The following is a 19,518-nucleotide window of genomic DNA, read 5'->3' as shown; positions in this document are numbered from 1 at the left end:
TATAGTCGAGTCGAAGAGGAAGTGAGAGTGTAGATTAGGGGTCTATTGAAAGGAGAGACTTGGGCGAAGTAAAAGTGACAAGAGGGATGCGTTGAATGGAAGGGGGAAAGAAGATGGTGGTGTGAGGGGAAGAAATGGACCGCGAAGAGGGCGAGGGGGTGAGGGGTGGAGGGAAACGGGGGGAGGAGAAGTCAGGGAGATGCTTAGGAGATGAGCACAACCCCCTCCCCCACTTACCCTACACCCCATCCCACGACACCCTTAGGGGGAAGGGGAGGAGGGATCTAGGAGCTGGGGAAAATTGTGGAGGGGATGATGTTGCACCCTTAGTCACAGAACACACTTCGTGAATCGGTCTGAAAGGGAAGTTAGTGCAAAGTATACAGTGGGACGTGTTCACAGCACTTACGAGGTTTGATTTGAATACGGCAAATACCACCGATAAAAACTCGGTTTTTTCCGCACCGCCATAAGATTCCCTCGGATTACGAGGATTCTTTTGGTGTTATACGTTACGGAAGTTATTGTAGTTCATCGTGAAGAGAAAACTAGATTGTCAACAAAAATATTCCTGCATCAAGAGTGGCAGAACATTCGTCAGGTCTAGTTTACTTAAGGAATCTCCAGTTAACTTAAGTATTCCCACCATCAAGTTCCAATGCCAGTGATTGAATAGGAGTCTCGAGACTGGACTTTAATTATTATCGATGGGACTGCTAGATTATCCGTCTAATATTTGGATTGGTCCGAAGGGAACGAAATCATTGTGACAAGTTGGAACTTTACCCATGAAGACACTTTGCTTTGCAGTATTTCTAATCAAAATAGGACCTTTGTTTTGACTGCTAAAGACTAATCGACATTCGTCGAATATATCAGCATTTGGATTGCCCCTGAAGAAAATCAAATATCGTGCCCAGTTGGACCATTTCCCCTACGAAGTGGTTTAGTTTTGCGACGATTCTAATCCAAATCGGACTTGTGCCATAGACAAAGGTTTTCGGAGAAATATGGGGGACAGTTCAGAGCAGTGCACGCCTGCACCCTTAGGGTCTTCGCCGGCACCCTTCTCCATCGAGAGGATCCTGGCGAGGGACCACAGGGATCCTCCACCGCGACCCTGTGACGGTTTACCGGAAGTCCATCAACACCTTGTCCACGGGCGGCCGGGGGATCTGTCGCCGGCTACGCCCGTAGCCGAATACTGCTGCTCCCGGGGGATGGAGTGGCCAGGAGCGGGCGACTCTTGCGGGCGCGGTGCCGGCGAGGGTGCAGCGAGCGCGGCAAACGGGCGCGTGGATGCGGCGAGGATGGAGGAGGAATTGGACGAGGAAGACGAGGACGACGAAAGGGCCGCAGATTCCGGTAAGCATTAGCATGCCATCGAGTCAAGTGGCTATGTGTCGAGTACCAGGAGAACTCTCACTTGATCTTCGCTTGTTTAACACTATTAGTGGAATTCTAAAGAGTAAAACGCACTAGCTATAGATTAGTTCCAAGCGACTGAACTTCGCTAATTGTTTTAAAATGGCAAAATTTTAAAACGTATTAATTTAGCTTAATATATTCAGCATTCCCAACGTCATGCCTTCAGCAAACTACTTTCAAATCGTGAGTGTTTTCACAATATGTCACTAATAGTATAAGGTGATTAAATGCGCATGTTTGCGCATATGTGAGGAAATATTACGGCTGTATTTGTTGAGTATCAATGCATAGACTTCAACGTTAAAAAATATTCCATAAAGACTACACATATTCCATAATTTACTATGTATTTCGGAATTAAAAAGCGTAAAACGAACCAGAAAATATAATACGAATGAGGCAACCAAATCTAAGGTTTCATCAGGAGAAAAATATTCTGTAATAACATGATGGCATCATTTAATACCTTTTTTTTGGGTCGGCGAATTTATACACAACATAGTACAATTAAATCATTCACTTTACGCAAGTAAGCGCAAGCATCTCATGATAGAATATACCTTGTATCCGATTTGTATCGGCTAACAATTATCAGAAACTGTATCTGGAAATTTTAACGAGCACAAATCATTGGAATCTTACCTGATGATTTTTTTCAATAGTCTCGGGTATGCGCTTAAGCACGTATTTAATGTATGCCACCATTGACACGGGAACTGACGAATATCAAATGCATGCCATGAGAATGGAGGAGGTATTGGACGATGGAGAAGCGGAGACCAATGGAATGGGGTGAGTATATCATCATAATACACGATGATCTCTTACAATAAAACCAACAAACCAACAAGTTCCATAGGAGGACACTTTGCTCATTTGGTTTTTAAAATACAAAGTCGTTACATTTTAAGCCGGAAAAAAATTTGGCGTGAAAATCACTAGCTACGAAGTAATTCGTTGAAACATGAGTGCTTTCATAACATGACAGATATAGTGTGCATGAAATCATTACTTTAAAAGCATGAAAACTTTCATTTAATTCAATCATATCTTACTTACAGAATACCTGTTACTTAAATGCATCGAGTTAAACTTTGTAAAATATTACAATTGTACTTCAAAAATTCCGTTATTTTAAGATGTATTTCGAATATTAAAAGCAGAAACGGAATTTCTCTAACCTGAGATGAACGATTCTGATTATCCCATTCATAGTATACATGCAAGTATGAGCATACTTGCAGGGATAATACAATACTATAATATTTTCTCTGGTAAACAACACATCAAATACCGGTACACAAACATTGCCTTCTATTGTGTTCTATCGGGTAGTTTTAGCATGCGCATATATATATTGTCTTGCATAATGACTTTTAAGTATGAATTTGTTTTTCTTAGTCCCTAATATTAACCTAAAAAGTATTTCACATACACCGTCGACGCTGCGCGCCATGATTACTAAATACATTAAAAAAGCAGCTAGCAGAAGTAACAGAAATTTAAAAGATCGAACTTGATTCCCATTTTGGGACCACAACAAGAGATGAATGTATTTAGTAAATTTACAATAAATAGGAGGATTTTTGTGGAATGACCATTTACTAGGTTTTCGTCCTACTTTCAAACGGAACCGCCACCTTTACTTGTAAATGAGACAGGTATTTCAGTCATGGATCCGGAAATGTATTAATAAAACTTTCCCAGGAGTTCTAAGGAAAAACGGCATGAGTGTGACCGATTAATTGCATTTAATTATGAAAGCAACATAATCAACGCAAAAAATGAAACTTAACTATTTTTAAGCTAATTACAAAATAATTCCATTCATTGGCGTTTTCAATGAACAGTAATGCATTATTTGTACTTGAAAATAGGCAGTGAGTTTACCATTTATAGGTATAAATACCACCACCAATAAAGGTCTAATTGTAAGTACCACCAATAAAGGTCATCATAAACACAGTTGATTGGTTGACAGGAATTGAGAATTGCTATGATATAAAGTAGGAAGAATTCATTAAGATTACACTTCATTTAAGAAGCTTGCGTAAGTAAATTGGCTCAACCTTAATAGAAAAACTTATTTCAGTAAACTGCAGTTGAATAAAAACAAAATTTTGACTGTTTATTCTCTTTTAGAATTTTAAGAGAAGAAAAATAATCGCTTCCTTGGTATATTTCCTATTTTAATTTTTGAAGGTTTTGTCCCTATATCAAAGGAATGCTCAGATTACGTAATACCAAATGATACCATTTTTGGCTATCCCTTACGGAAACTGATATTGAGTACCTCTAATATGTACCACGAATATTTTAATGACATCAATAAATATAATGTGCCGATTTATAAATATCAGTCCAATATTCCATTTGTTCAAAAATTCATAAATTTCTACATAGGTACAGTATAAAAAATTGACCTGCAATTATATCCTAAGTAGATGACACGCTAATTATATTTTAGAGTTAATAACATATCTCTGAATATTCAAATATATTGGAAAATATCAATAATTGTAAATTCAAACGGTTTATGCGTCAAGCGTGTATGTGAGTAAACACCTAAACAAACTAACCGACGAAAGAAAATTCTCAAAGGTTTCCAGAAAATATTTCTGACTATACGGTATGTACACCGCACGTTTTCCGTACTATGTTATTTTAACAAATATGAAATAGATAAATGTAATTAATTAAATATATGGTGGAAAATTTAAAAGTATAATAATTAAACGACGAAAAATGAGTAATGATTATAGATTGCCTACTTGAAAACATATATGAAATATAAATTTTGTTCTAAACATTCATCCATTTTTGAACACTGTACAAGAAGAGACTCCTAAAAAAATCTTATTTCCCGATAATGCATGCAATTTCAATGGCATTCAATACTTGTTAATTAGGAAAACTGTTTAGTGCTGTATGATCATATGATTCAATTGCGGCCATAATAACCTCGAAAATTTGCTACCCCGTTGAAAATAACTTTATTATCGCCAATAAACCTTAACATTGAAACACAAAGAAAACCAAGACTTTTAAGCGCCATTTAATAACATTACACAATTATTTGCACCAGCCCTTTGAGCTTTATGCCCCTCTGATCTGATCTCTCATGATTTACATTTTCTGAACAAAGCCATCTATTTAATCATATTTTCAAATCGCCTTTATTATGTTCGCTTAAAATAGGAATTATCACCTGCCTCTTAAATATTTTTGATCATTACCCTCTTTCAGCGAGCAATGATCAATAAAGATGAATCTGTTTTTTCCTCTCCCATCTTAGTCTATTATTCATTCAGAGTGGTTTCCTTAAACGTTTTTACTTGTATATTGATTATTAACTACATTATCAACTTCACAAAATATAACTGTTACGATCAGGCGATTTTGAATAATTTTTGTCTACGGATAATTTATCATTTATTTATTTCGATAAAATGTCTCTACTTCGGGAGAAAGGAAGTAAATTTACTGAATAAATATGCTAGTTAATCCCTTGTTGACCGTTTTCAATTCCCATAAATAAGGTAATGGTTTGCATTACGAGCTTTAAATTACAAATCAAATTTGAATTTTTCCTAGTATGCTATCAGAAAAACTTTCTCCAATCCTCGACTATCACATGCTTGGAGCTACATGGAAATTATCACTTACCTATCAAATTCCTAATGCCGCCTCGTTGCCGCAGTTCAGCTGCTCCTGATAGCACCAAAGACCGTCGAAAACTACACAAACACCAACAACAAAAAAAGAGAAAATGAAAAACTTTTCCTGACCTCATATATTATATAGATTGCTTTTTGTTATAAAATCAGGATATTTCACCAAAACTTTGACGTTGTTTTAATGAAACCATCATAGGATCTACGAGTACCTGCTTTTAAAAAATAAATTAATTCAGTCATAGACGCATTTTTCCCTTCCTGAGACAATGCTTAAAATGTTCTGCAATACGTCATTTCCAGAAAAAGCTGAACAAGGCACACAATTTTACGGCCGCAGGAGTCAATTAAAAAAAAAAAAAACTTGTTATGGATGGAAGGTTAGGTCCCACGCGGGCCCTTTCTTACGATGTTCGTGGCGGAATTCGAAACTTGTCAAGGACTTCTGGTGAATTTTAGTGCACCCATCTACTTAAACTTCAAAAATCAATTGCTGTTATAAATCAAATTTTAGTAAAATTCACTTAATATAAACGGAAGTAGAATTCCGCAGAGGAGCTTTACGCTGATACAAAACAAGAGCTACGTAGATAATGGTTTCGTCATCTCATAGAAAATTTCTTGAAAAAACTAGTCACTCTACCCCCAGCGTGACATTTCACACCTGTGGGTTAGTCTAGGAAGAGCTCTACTCTAATCCATCCAAGGAAACCTTCTGTTTAAATTACTGATTGAGTGATAGATTACCAGTTGAGTACAGGCTGCGTGCCTTATGTTTCTAACGGGTTATTAAATTATATTTTGTTCAGTCTGCTCAAGTTTTTGACTACCCTATCTCCTTATTTGTTATAACCTTCATTTATCTTTCTCTCGATAGGTAACTATACCGCAGGCAGAAGGCCTTAGCGTGGCTTATCGGCAGTATTCTAAGCATATATACAGAGATAGATAGAAAATTTATTGGTCTAGGGCGTGCCCTGCAAGACCAAGTACATTTTCTCGAAGTCACTGCTCGATTTACCACAAATATTACGTAATTTACATATTAGATACATAAAATGAATGATCAATTGCACATGTGCATATTGAAACCTATGCTAAATCAGCATAGCCCACAATGTGCACCTTTAGCATCAATCAGCACCTGCAAGCCTTACGCCGCCGGATGACAAATCAAACGCTTTCAGCGGCAATAATGTATTAGACCGGCGGTTTTTTTGGGGGAGCGTTAGTAATTCAGCCAGTCGGGAAGGACCTTAGATGCCGGTTGGATAAAGTGGAGAAATGTACAGGAAGGAACCCTAACGAACCAAATATGGCGGCTTTTATTTACGTTAGGTGATTGGGTCAAGAGCCAGAAGTTTAGATTGATATTTTGAGAATGTGAGAAGATTTCATCATTATATTGTTGATACATTCATTAAGTTGCAAAGTAAATCAGCTTTTTATACGTCTACTCCCTATCAATGACTGCTTTTACATTCCAGTAAATATCAACTGCAGACACCGACCTTATATGAATCGCAAACTGAAGAAAGACATCATGTCCCATTTGGACGATTTTTTTTATCTTTAAGTTGTTCCTAGGTACAAGACTCAACGTTTGTTACAAAAAGGAAAAATGTTGTTAGCGTGGCAACTCCTTCAATATTGTATATTCCAGAACTACTTCCCTTTCTGCGGCAAATGCTGCGTGCTAGCCGTGGCGGACGCGTGTACAGACATCCAATTCACCTCATTTGTATCCTACACCCCTTGTACTCCTGCCAAAGAAACGTATTACCTCAGACAGCTTATATTAAGTCTTCGGTGTGCATAATAATTCAATGAAGGAATATACAACTTTTATCTATCATGAAGGTGATGAGAGTTCGGGGAGAGCTTTGACTACAATAGATGGGGAAGACAAAGTCATAAAAAAAGGTAAATCAATCCCCGACTACGGCCATCGATTACTGAAGGCCATCAAACATTGCCCAGCAACAAAAATCTAAGTCTACCGATTATCAGCGACAATCTTCTATATTATTTTTACTGTATAGATACCTTTTTCTCAACTTATACGCAACCAAACTCTACAAGTGAGGTACCAAAATGCACAGAATTTATCAGAGAACATGCGACGGCATATCTTACTTCCTAAATATTGCTATTGTTTCCTAAAATTGGTTTTAAAATAAGTAAAACAAAAAAAAACAAAAACCGGTAAATATTCCTGACGTTAACGGCGCACAAACTAATACATTTGTTCATTTGCAACAATATCTCGCATTCTTTTAATAACTTTTATCAAAATGCGGCTGATTCCACATTCAATTCTCCTGTTGATACGTAAGTATGAGTCATCATGTGCGTTTAACAGAGGATAGTGTAATTACTTCCAATGTTGTGTTTAAAGAGGTACTCTGACCTCAATTTGTACATGAACATTCCAATTAAATTTGTACATAAGACCCTGCCTTTTTTTCTACATTTTAACATTAGAAACGCGCCTATCCGTCTGTGGACCTGCATTGAAAAGAGCGGGGGAAGCCCGCTGAAAGCGGGCGCATCACGCTCGTTCACACTAAAATGCACCATGGATAGAGATACAGACAAGCTACATTTCATCATTTGATAATAACATATATAATAATAATATTCTGGCGAATGAATGCTACCTGAGAGCTATTTTTTTAAAAAGCAATAAATTCTACTTCACACTATCCATTGAATTTTCCAACATCGCTCAAGTAAATAGAAATTATTGTGAGCAAACGAATCAAATAAGATTACACACACCTATTGAACTTCGCAGTGAAAAGGTGGTAGGCTTGCCTGATTCGTCCGATGCCTAAGGGAATCTGGAATAGGCCATTGTTATTTGTGATACAAAGAATGAACTTCTCCACGAAAAAACCATTTAGCTTAACCTGGTTCGATTCCCAATATCCCAGTTTCCGATAACGTATACAACCGGTTACAGAGCCAAATGATTGTTTCATGACGAGTTTCATCCTTGGTGCAAAGAATTTTGCTCCCGTGCGAGTGACAGCATACGAAGTTTTCCTATTTCTTTTGGGACTCCCAACAGTTTTTTTCGATTTGGCGAGAAAATAAATCGTGAAAATTATTTTTTTCAATCGGATACTGGGAAAACGTGCCGCATCGAACTTAAAGTTTTGAAATTTTGCTATTTTTGTTTTTTTTCGGACATAACAGAAAATGATGTCACTCTCGGATTATTCTACCACTTTCATGTTTTCTACAACGACTCGTTAGGCATTTTTAGTGTATCACCTCAAATATCTTTCATGTACCCTTTGGTTCCCGGGATATCGCACCGAGAGTGAGCGCGCGCCACCCCAGTCAGACATTTTAGGTGGAAGGCGGGTTGTCGATCATTCTCACCCATCGTAAAACCATAAAATTCTTTAGATAATCTTTAAACTTCCTCAATATAATCTTGAATTCTATATTTTTCACTGTTTATTGCCAAAACAGGCTTAGTAGCATGTCAATGAGGCAGGATGCAAGCAACTATAATACACATTTTCCAGAATAAATGACTTGAAACACAGATTTCAATTTTATTTCTGCGACATGCACACGCAAAATTGTACACTCGTTTTCAATAAATGTAGACGCACACAAGTCCTATTTCAGTCTCGACTCATCTGCAAAAATTATGTTTATGTTAAGAATACTTTCTGAAATTAAAAGAAAATTATGATTAATTGGGACGCAAACCCTCCCAGAGTAGACCTACTTGGCTACGGAGCTGTGAATTAGTAAGAAATAAACGGTGAGCCAAAATATGAATCTAAAAAGAGGAAATACCTTGCCACCGAGCCAGAAAGAAAACGCTCCCACACCCCAACGCATCGAAGTAAGCAGTGGCGTAACTATGGGGGGAATAGAGGATAGATGTTCCCCAAAAGCCCCGGAGAAATAAAAAAATATTTAAAACTATTGTCTAGCTTCGACGTATAAAAACAGCATCTGCTAAAATTCAAACTTTAAGTGTCAAAATTATGTATGCATACAAATACTTTCTTGAGGAATATCATTGAAAAGTTATGAATTATATAGATCACATCACATCGATTATAAATTTTTGGTAAGCAGCCGTAGTAAGATTACGACACAATCAGGAACTACATGACCTTTATGGGGACTATAACAGTGGTGTAACTATAGGTGGAGATGAGGTGATAGATCCCCCCCCCAAAGCCTGAGAGAAATAACAAAAAAATATTTAAAATTATTGTCTTCTTTTGACATATAATAACTGCTTCTGCTTAAAGTTAAACCTTAAGTGTCAAAATGATGTAAAATGAATTTCCAGGCATGTCGTTTTTCAAAAATTTTCCCGGAATGCCTAGGGGGGGGGGGGGGTTGTTACCCCAGGCGATCTCATCCTCCCCCCCCTCCCAAGCATGTTCCTAGTTACGCCACAGGACGTAAGTTTCATCAAGGCATTCCATTGGGGCTTTTGCCCCTGTAGTTTGACTCGAGCATCGGTAGCCCGATCGCGTCCGCATAAGACCTCGTCGGCTGTTGACTCGATGAGGGCAAAGGATGCAGGTTACTTAATGCGCAAAACCTTCCAAGATTTCACCGACCCAGACTTATCAGTAAAATGGGACTCGCGGGTGTCTACATAATACTGAAAACGGAGGCACCTATGATGCCGGATCTATGACCATCGATAAAGAACATCTTCCACCAACAACCATCGATAATCGAAAAACACCGATGAAAACAGACTACCGACGACCAATATCATAAACTTCAACGGCCAATAAAATTGATTATCATCAGGGGACAATCGAAGGTTAAGGACCACTATCACAGACTTATACTGGCAACGGAAAATTACGAATGTATTCGGTGCAATGCCATGTCTACACTACGTTAGGTGATTGCTATGAGTACGCTCAACTCGAACGGGTATTTGGTGGGTGTGAAGCATAGTCTTTAATCTGCCATTACGAAGCGTATTTGCAGAATGGGCTGGTCGACCGTTTTTTTATTATTGTCTATTTCAATAGAGTTTGAAAAATGGAGAATGAAATTTTTTTCCATTTTTAGATCCCTCGCCTACTTATCGAGCTACTCGCGTCGGAATATAGACATTCTAAACCCTTTCGCAGATGAGTTGATGACGTCACTGACTCTTACCAAGCGGCTTCCCGCTTCTCCGCTACTCCTCAGCCTCGCGCGTTTGCCTCACGCGGTAAAGCGGTTCTTTTTCATAAGTACTCTACGAGTAATTCATTCCGCACAGGACTGAGTACTCCTGAACAACAAAAATGAACCAGAATTCGATGAATTCAATAACTTATGAAAAATAGGGGGGGCAACTTTTTTATTTTTTCATTTTAAAGTAATGAGAAAATGGCAGAACGAGGAAGACTTTTTTAAATACACCAACGGATGAAGTTTGCCTTGAAAAAATATTTGACTTAGCCGGGATTCGAACCCATATCTCCCGATTGCCGGTCAGGTATGTTCACCTGACCGGCAATCGGGAGATCTAGCCTAAAATTTACCATACCATCCGCCATATTGTTTTAGATTCCGATACGTAATTATAATATCACCTAACTACGACCACTCGGCTTTCATTCCGACACGGAATCAGCAGATCCCGAGCAAAATCTCATCTAGAGTGTTTCAAGCACACCAAATCACATTCCGTATCGAAATTTTCCGGGCAAGTCCTTGGTTACGTATCGGAATTAATCTCGAGCGATTCAAGCACACCCCCCCTGGGTTCGAATCTCGGCTAAGTCAAATATTTTTACAAGGCGATCTTCATCCGTTGGTTTATTTAACTTTGCACCCGTGCGCGTGACTGCGTACGAAGTCACTTGTTCCTGCAGTGCTTTGAAGACTTTTTTCATCTCAACTCCTCTTTCCTTTCCATCTTCTAAATTACTTTATTGAATTGCGATTTCTGGTTTTAGTGAATAACCCCAATGGAAGGCGTATTGACTACAGTAGCGAAATATTGCTCTTGAACTATTGCTGTACCACTAAACTTCGCGGCGTAAACCAGGCTTCTTTATGCCCACGGTCAAGGTCGAAGTCTTTCGAGAACTTCACTCAATCAGTAATTCAGTTCGAAGGTTGCTTGGTTAGGTGAGGGTAGACCTCACCGCGGACTAAGTCTCAGGTACGTGAACGTCACAAAGTCAGAGTAGGGGACAGAGGAGTTACATGAGAGTTTTAAAAAAGGCTAGTGAAGAGTCTGATGTGGAGTGTAGCGCTTTGTGGTGCGGAAAGGTGGACACTATGGAAAGAGGACGAGAGAAGGATGGAGGCATTCGAGATGTGGGTATGGAGAAGAATGGAGGAGGTGAAGTGGACGGAGAGGAGGAGGAACGACGAAGTGCTGGAAATGGTGGGCAAGGAGAGACAGCTTCTAGATGATATACGGAGGGGACAGATGGAGCGAGTGCTGAGCGTGGAGGAAATGTTGAAAACAGTGTAAGAGGGTAGAATGTTGGATAAACGAGGGAGAGGAAGGAAGAGAATAGGATTTTTTGGTCCATGAAAGGAAGGGAGGCTGCCAGAATACCTCTTCAACACTCAATGCAAACCTCACTTAATCGGTAGAATTTTTTAATAATAATACTAGGATTGCGCTACCCCTTTCGATTACATTAAGATGTACTAAAATATCGGAAGCGTGATGGAGTGGAATTTTTCCATATGGAAATAAACACTTGCAATATTCCACAATAATTGGGAAGCAAAATAACCAGTGACGGGAGAAGCAAGAAAGAAATCATCAGCAGAATAGCCCAGGCGAAGAGAGCATTCCACCAAAAGAGAGACCTGCCTACAGCGGGAAATTTAAATATGTAAGTAAAGAAACAATTGTAAGAACTTACATTTGGAGTATGCTCCTATACGGAAGTGAGGAATGAACAATGACCGCAGCGGAGAAAGCAAGAATAGAGGCCTTCGAAATGTGGTGCTACAGAAGAATGATGAAAATCAAATGGATCGACCGAGTTAGTAACGAGGAAGTCCTAAGAAGAGTAGGAGAAAGGAGAAGCCTCATGAAAACCTTAACAAAAAGACGGAACAACCTTATAGGCCACATCTTGAGACATGATGGCCTGATGAAGACAATCGTCGAAGGGCAAGTGGAAGGCAAGAACGGAAAAGGAAGACCTCGAACAAAATATGTGGAACAAGTAAAGAAGGATGTGAAAGAGAAGAAATACGTAGGTGTGAAAATATTAGCTGATAAGGAAACTGAGTGGAGAGCTGCGTCAAACCAATCCTAGGATTGTTGACCAGTGATGATGATTAAAATTAACTCTAACTTTACTTGTTACCACTTCGAAAGGAAATATTCTACCAGTCTCCCCTCCCTTCATGGACTTCTCTCTTATTTCACAATAAGGTATTTTATTCCATCATAAAATCCCATTCTTTTCCTTCATCTTGATGTTGCTACTCGAAACATAGGTCGGGATAAATTTTATAATCGTGGAATACTCCAAAAATTTCCAATATTTCTAAAACATCGCTTGTGGGGTTTTCTTTCCGGAAAAAAGTGGAAATTATAAAAAATAATTAAAATGGAGGGGATTGGTGGAGTGAGGGAAGAGTTTTGGGCGTGACAGAGTCGGGGGAAGTCCCTTTGGCAAGTACTCAAAACTAATTTCCCGGGGACAAGCTTTAACCTCCCGGAACGTATAAACATAGCGACAGGCGAACCACAAACAAGCGAGACAGATTTCGTGGGGCAAGTGGAAGTGAAGGGTGAGGGTTGCTGAAGGAAATGAGGGGAGGAGAGAGGGAAGGGGAGGGGAAGGGGGATGAGGCGATGAAAGCGGAGGGAAGGGAAGGGAGAGGAAGAAAAAGATTGAGGAAGGAGGGGGAGGATTTCTCTCGCTATGCACGGTTTGCTAGATGAGGGACTCTTGAGGAAAAGGGAAAGTAAGAGAGTGTAACCAAAGGGAGATAGTCAACACTAAACTAGCCAATATTTATCTCCACGATTAATAAAAAAAGGCTTAAAGACCAATGGGAAGGGACGGAGTATATAATGGGGGCGCAGGGAACAATTATTCCCTTAACCTGGCAGAAATGAAGGAAATTTTAATTGTCTACCGACTGTCTTAAAACTACCGCACTACTTCCATTGTACGTAATGTGTAGTCGTGATTTATTTTTTTTTTTATTTTAGAATCGTTATAAATGATTTTCAATATTATTATAGATGATATGTAAATATTTTTTATAGATATGTCCCTCCAAGATTTTGACGCTACTTCCGAGGGGTACCCTCATAGGCGGATTTAGAGGGGGGACACGGGCCCCCCTCCAGACGCTTAAGAAATACACAATTTGTTTACAGTTATCATTACGTTAATTTTTTTATGTGTATTACGGAGCCTCAATTGTTTAATTTTATATTATTAACTTTTTTTTAAATAAAGAGAATATTTCGTACAGTAATTGTTGCAGATATCTTCTTTTTAATCTCAAATATGAGAAGATTGTTCGAGAAAAGAAATCCTGGATCTGTCCCTGGATACCCTGTATTTTTTATCATGTTATTAAAAACAAAATAACGCAGTAAATTTTTGTTTTCCTGCGCCTTCGCGGCATTCAAAAGTAACAACAATAAAATTTGTGACAAATTTCAAAAATCTATACTACACTTTTTTAGATGTGCCTAGAAACTCACATGAAAATACGAAAAGAATAATTTGAATATTCAGATGAAAAGTTGTGCCTCTTTTTTTAATTTTCATGTTTATATATATTGAAGGACTTTATAAATCATGCATATAGGTATTTATCGCATTCATGATATTGACTTCATCCAGACATGAAAGGAAACTGTTTTTGACTAAGTCACCCTAATTTCTAACCAATCTAGTATTATAAAGGCACAATTTACTATAGTTTTTTCCCTATGTTCATTTATAAAATACATTAAATCCACAATGAAACCAAAAATTATTTAAGATTTTTAATGTAGCAAAATTACCAAACTAAAATATCTTAAAGGCATTAGTACGAGAATCGGAGGCAAAAATATATTTTAATTACCCAGTAAAAATGGGAGTGGCATTTTGATCGAGATGGAGCAAAGATAAGATAGCCTATTCGCACGGGTAATCCCCAAGAAGCTGATTGAACGTCAAGTGGACCTCTAAGTTTGCAGCTTGAGATCCACTGACAAAAATATTGAATTTCAAACTTGTCAAATCGTATGAATATAAATATTCGATGAAGAAACGCCAGCTTTTTTTACACATCACAGTGAAAGTCATGGTATTACAACATCATATTAAAATAAAGAGAATATTTCGTACAGTAATTTTTGCACTTTGTTTTTAATCTCAAGTATGAGAAGATTGTTTGCCAGTCAGACCCTTATATGTCCCTTGAAAAAAATCCCGGATCTACCCTTAGATATCCTGGTCACCCTAATTTCTCATTTTTTCAATGTTATTGTGCAAGAGCTGCCAAATTTCATTCAAATTCCTCGGTAAATTGGAAAAATGAACAAAATTATGAAAACTCACGTGAATATATTCTCTTTGAAACCCATTTCAACTTGGTTAATATGGGCGGGGCGCGCGGAAGGCCATTTCTAAATGAAAATAATAAAATTTATATTAAAAAATAATGGTATGAATAGAGCATCTTTATAAAAAGTGCATAAACAAAGTATAACAATCGTATTACGATCGCGACTTGAGATTAGACTACCTCCACGATTACGTGACAGACTCTTATTAAGTATCTACATGGTTAAGAACAAGTACCAAGTTGGCTTACCGTTAGAATTTTGCCACAAAGATGGTTTATCATTATTCACAACTTCCTTGAATTTCAGGTTTTCCAAACAAATTTGCGCGAAAACTACAAAGAAAAAATCATTCGCCTTGAACGGGATTCGAACTCGGATGTCCAAATTACTGATCGAATCCTATACTCAGGCTACGGAGGCTATCAACGGAAATTTGTGGACCATAGCAGATGTGATGATTTTTTCTCTGTGGAATTTTCCCACAAATTGTGCATTTCAGGTGACACCGTAAAGTCTTCCCCGTGGCTAGTTCCGCAGTAGTAGCTAGTAGCTATACTGAAATTTCCAAATAAATGTTTGCTCTGATTATTGCTTCGAAGTAGACAGTTAGTTGGTATAGTAATGTAAAGTTCGCAGAACTTGAAACGAATCGGACTTGCTAAAATGCTGGCACAGGACGTGCAGTTGGCGAGGACGTCTTCGGGGACACGGTCTGCTGAAGAAGGCCGCTGCCGCACCCCCTCCTGACCGCGCCACAATATCCCCGCCACCCGGGACAAGTTAATCGAAGCCGAAGCGAAAGATGACGTGGTTAAGTTGTTAAAATAAAGACGCGAGTGTTTCCGTCTCCTCTGAGAGGCACGTCACGCCGTTCCTAATCACTTGTGACATTGGAGAAGTCGCCAATGATAGGCGAGAGCACATCCTAGCGAATGACTCCAGTTCTTCCCTTTCGTGTGAATTCTCAGCTTATGATGGCTTTGAGGAAGTCAGGACCAAACATATTTCGGCCACACGAATATTGCATCACGCACTACTCAGAATCTCTTAGGCTATCTAGGTAAGAGGGAGCGAAAACAAATCTGAATTAATTTGCATTCTATTGATAAAAAAGAGTATGCTTCAAGCCCATTTCACAAGGAGCACGGAAATGCGCAGGTTATAACTCCATTAATTTCTAAAATGGCATTGAATTGTGTGAATGCTTGAACGAAATTAGAAACTAGGGTTATTTTCAGGGATGCCGACTTATAAAAAATATTAGGAGGGGCCCAAACCGGCGATCTTGCCTCGGGAAAGTTTATAAGCAGTGAGTTTTAAGTTTTTTTGAAGCATTTTAGGAGAGTCATATGATCAACATTAGAACCCTGATAACTTGAATCTCCATATCCGAACACTCCGGGGAAAATAGACAAGCCTGAAAAATTTTTTCCTCACACCCATAACGAATTATTGAGGGGGCTCGGGCCCCCTCTGGCCCCATGGAGTTGCCGCCACTGGTTATTTTTCAATCTCACTTCCACGCGTTCTCGCAAGTGTACTCGCGGTCACCGCGTATCACCACTCTTCACGACGAGATTTTGACTGCGCCTTCGTATAAACGTCAGATAGTGCAAGTGCGCGCCCCGTGAAAAAAGGTCAAAGCAAACAGCACAGTCTCATATTGCAGTCAATGTAACTATCTGATAATGCACCAAAAAAATCGAATTTTCAGGTATTGAGTTTTAATACACTCAAAAGTTGCGTCTTTCCATGCTGATCAACGTAAACCGAATGAAAAAATCTTCCCCTAAAACTTAAGTCAAGAAAAATGTCTCCTGTATTTTTTGTCTAAACTTTAGTCTCATGAACTGAGGATCTCTCACTTTTTTTTCAAACGGCAACAGTGGAGTCATAACATTTCTCTTTAAGTTTGTATTCATCTACAAGCAACAACTAATGATATTTTTATGAGAACTAGTCACAGTTACGAGTAATCTTTACTTTTCATACGTTTATTTCAATGCTTGATTTTTGAAAATGAAACGTTCATGAAGCCGACTCGGTAGGGGGGGTAATTTATCATGTTGCATACAGGTTAAGGAAGTAAGAATTCCTTCCGGAGAACCACTAATAGAACAATACCAGCAGTTATATTTTTTAATGTTACATGCTAAATAATTCTGAAAGGTTATAATAACCGTCAGCTCATCCACTATTATTCAGTTTATCAAAACCCGAAAACATAAGCCATCAATTAGGCAAATAATTTCATTTGAAAAAATTTGAAATTATTCCCAGGCATCAATAAATAATACATGCGTGCAGACTGAGTCTTGAACGTTCCTTGGGTCATTATTATAGGAAAAGAAAACCAAGGTTGGATTTCCTTTTCATTTTTGCACTAATTGCCTTAACTATGAACGAGCCTACTGCAGAGAAATTGGTCTTTCACTAAAATACCGTCCAATTCCATTGATTTATTTTCAATTTTATCGCAAAGAATTTAAAATTATGTCAATCTAGAAAAGAAAAATTCACGATGAATGATCATTCCGAAATTAACAATCGATAACACCTCTTCTTTTTGAAAAGTAGCAAATGTGAGATTCCTAACAAGGCGATACGATTGGAGAAGACACTCGACGTAAAGAAATATTCTTTTGCGAGGAGACCATCTCATAAATCAAGGAAAGGTAAATCATCGCCTCGGCACCCAAGCGGCCGTAATCGCAGTCGTAATGATCTCGAAGCAGACGCAATTAACGTTTATACACAAGAACAGGCCATTTAAATTTTAATCGGGTCCTGTAAATTAATACGGGCCAATTAGGTGTTACATTCCGGGGCGCGAAGGGGGAAAACTAAATTATGGAGCGGAGCATATTTCAACCCCAACACCTGTCTCCCAAAGATTTAGGTTTCGGTGTGTGGGACTATCTTTCCACTTACACTCGCCTGTGGTGAAATAGGAGAAGAGAAGGAAGGAGATAACATGTTCTAGCCACCACTTCACCCTCATTCCCCTCATCTTCGACTGTAACCGAATTTTCATCCTTAGACATGCCTTGAGAAATAGAAATAGCTTCGATTTACATTGTCTAGAAGTTAGAAAAAAATGTCTTGGCTTCTCCGGTTTACTGATATAACTCTATTTTCGACTATAGCCGAATTTTAATTCTTAGAAATACCCGGAAATAAAAATAGCTTCCATTTCCTGAAATCAGCGTTTATGACCGCTGCTTCATGCATCACTCTCCACGCCCACAATTACTTATTAGACCCTACCTAGCCTATAATGCGCTAATTTCTCTTCGCCTATTTCCCTACCGTATGTAATCCACAGTAGCCATGCTAACTTCGCCACTTAGTCTATTTTTTCAGTTGAGCCATTTTTCCAATTACGAGTATGGCCGCGTCGAAGGCGCGTTTCTTAAGCTGTACAGATGTGACAAACTCGCCCCAACCAGCCAGTTAATAAAAGGAAATAAAAATGGCACATGTGCACCGTTGAAAGTGTAAAGTAACGTTTTTGTGAAGAAGGAAACTTAAAACTAATGATTTGAAAACATTCACAAAACATTAGAAACATTTAATTGATAAATAATTGCAAATATTTGATAATTATATTTTTAATCAGTCTGGATTCTTATATTTTCAATTGAATTTGCGAAAGTTGGGAAATTAGTAAATATTATTAATTTATATTCTATATTTATTTTCCTTTACAATTTGAAGGAAAAACTTGCTGAATGATAAAGACATAGAAAAATTGAAGCAAAGAGAGTGATAATGAAAAACCCTCTCGTATTAGCCTTTATAACCGCTGTTGTATCCTCCAATCTCGTCACCTATGCATCGTGCATATGGGATCCGTTGCAGAAAGACTTAATCCGTGAAATGAATAAAATACTGAGGAAAGCTGCTCAATAGGGTGGTTTCCTATTATTTTTTTACTGCCTAAATCGAAAGATTATTACTCCTCGAGTACGTATTTCACGCTATTAGATTTTAAAATTACGATATCTATTTTTCGCGATTAAACGAAAAGTGAAAATTTTCAAGCACGCGAAAGCGCGACGGTTAAGTATGAATGCCGAGAAAACTCCGTATGACGTCGTTCTGGTTCCCGCTGCCGCAAGTGAGGTGACCTTGGGGCGAGTCTTTGAGCGCTGATACGACGCAGGATGCTAGCAGGTAGCAGAGTAGGCCCCTGTGACATCACGTGCAGTGGAATCGCATGGGCGCCAATCAGGCCTTTTTCAAATGAGATTAAAGTTGACCATTGCCATTCGTCTAAACTGGTATTTCTAAAACCAAATAATTTGTATATTATGAATACACTAATGGTAGGTAAGGAATCGCAATCAATGCATTTCGTTTTCTTTGATGAGGGAAACTACCCTGTTATACTTTTTAATCAGTCTGCAATCTTATATTTTCAATTGAATTTGCGAAAGTTGGGAAATTCGTAAATAATTTGAATTATTATTCTCTTCCCATTTTCCTTCACAATTTGAAGTAAAAACTTGCTAAATGGTGAAGACTTTGAAATTTTGAAACGAAAATGTTCATTAATAACCTTCTCGGATTAGCCTTTGTACGAGTAACTGCTGTTGTATCCTCCAATCTCGCCACCTATGCATCGAGCATATGGGATCCGTTGCAGAAACACATAATTCGTGAACTGAATAAAATACTAAGGAAAGCTGCGCAATTCGTCAAAAACTGCTACGGCAGAACAAAAAGCGTTAACCACATCGAAACATCAACTGCAAAAATGCTAAAAAATCGCGCACCGAATGAAATCCACTCATCTAGTAGCCCGACAATACCAATCCGCTCGGCTGGCAGTGTCCGGAGCATAAACGCTCATCTCCTATTCTC

The 19,518-nt window shown here is 38.4% G+C and overlaps 1 protein-coding gene across 2 annotated transcripts in view; it reads left to right on the top strand.

The window, feature by feature from the left end:
• Window positions 1–333: 333 nt before the first annotated feature.
• The window catches only part of LOC124169593 (barH-like 1 homeobox protein), a 56,449-nt gene continuing 37,264 nt past the window's right edge, over window positions 334–19,518 (top strand). For both annotated transcript variants that reach the window (XM_046548233.1, XM_046548232.1), the window contains exon 1: window positions 334–1,365. In XM_046548233.1, coding sequence (XP_046404189.1) covers window positions 1,011–1,365 — 355 coding nt within the window. In that variant the 5' untranslated portion in view covers window positions 334–1,010. The remainder of the gene's footprint in view (window positions 1,366–19,518) is intronic.

This window comes from Ischnura elegans, chromosome 12, assembly GCF_921293095.1.
Source record: "Ischnura elegans chromosome 12, ioIscEleg1.1, whole genome shotgun sequence".
NCBI lineage: Eukaryota > Metazoa > Arthropoda > Insecta > Odonata > Coenagrionidae > Ischnura > Ischnura elegans.
This window is presented reverse-complemented; position numbering and strand designations above follow the sequence as displayed.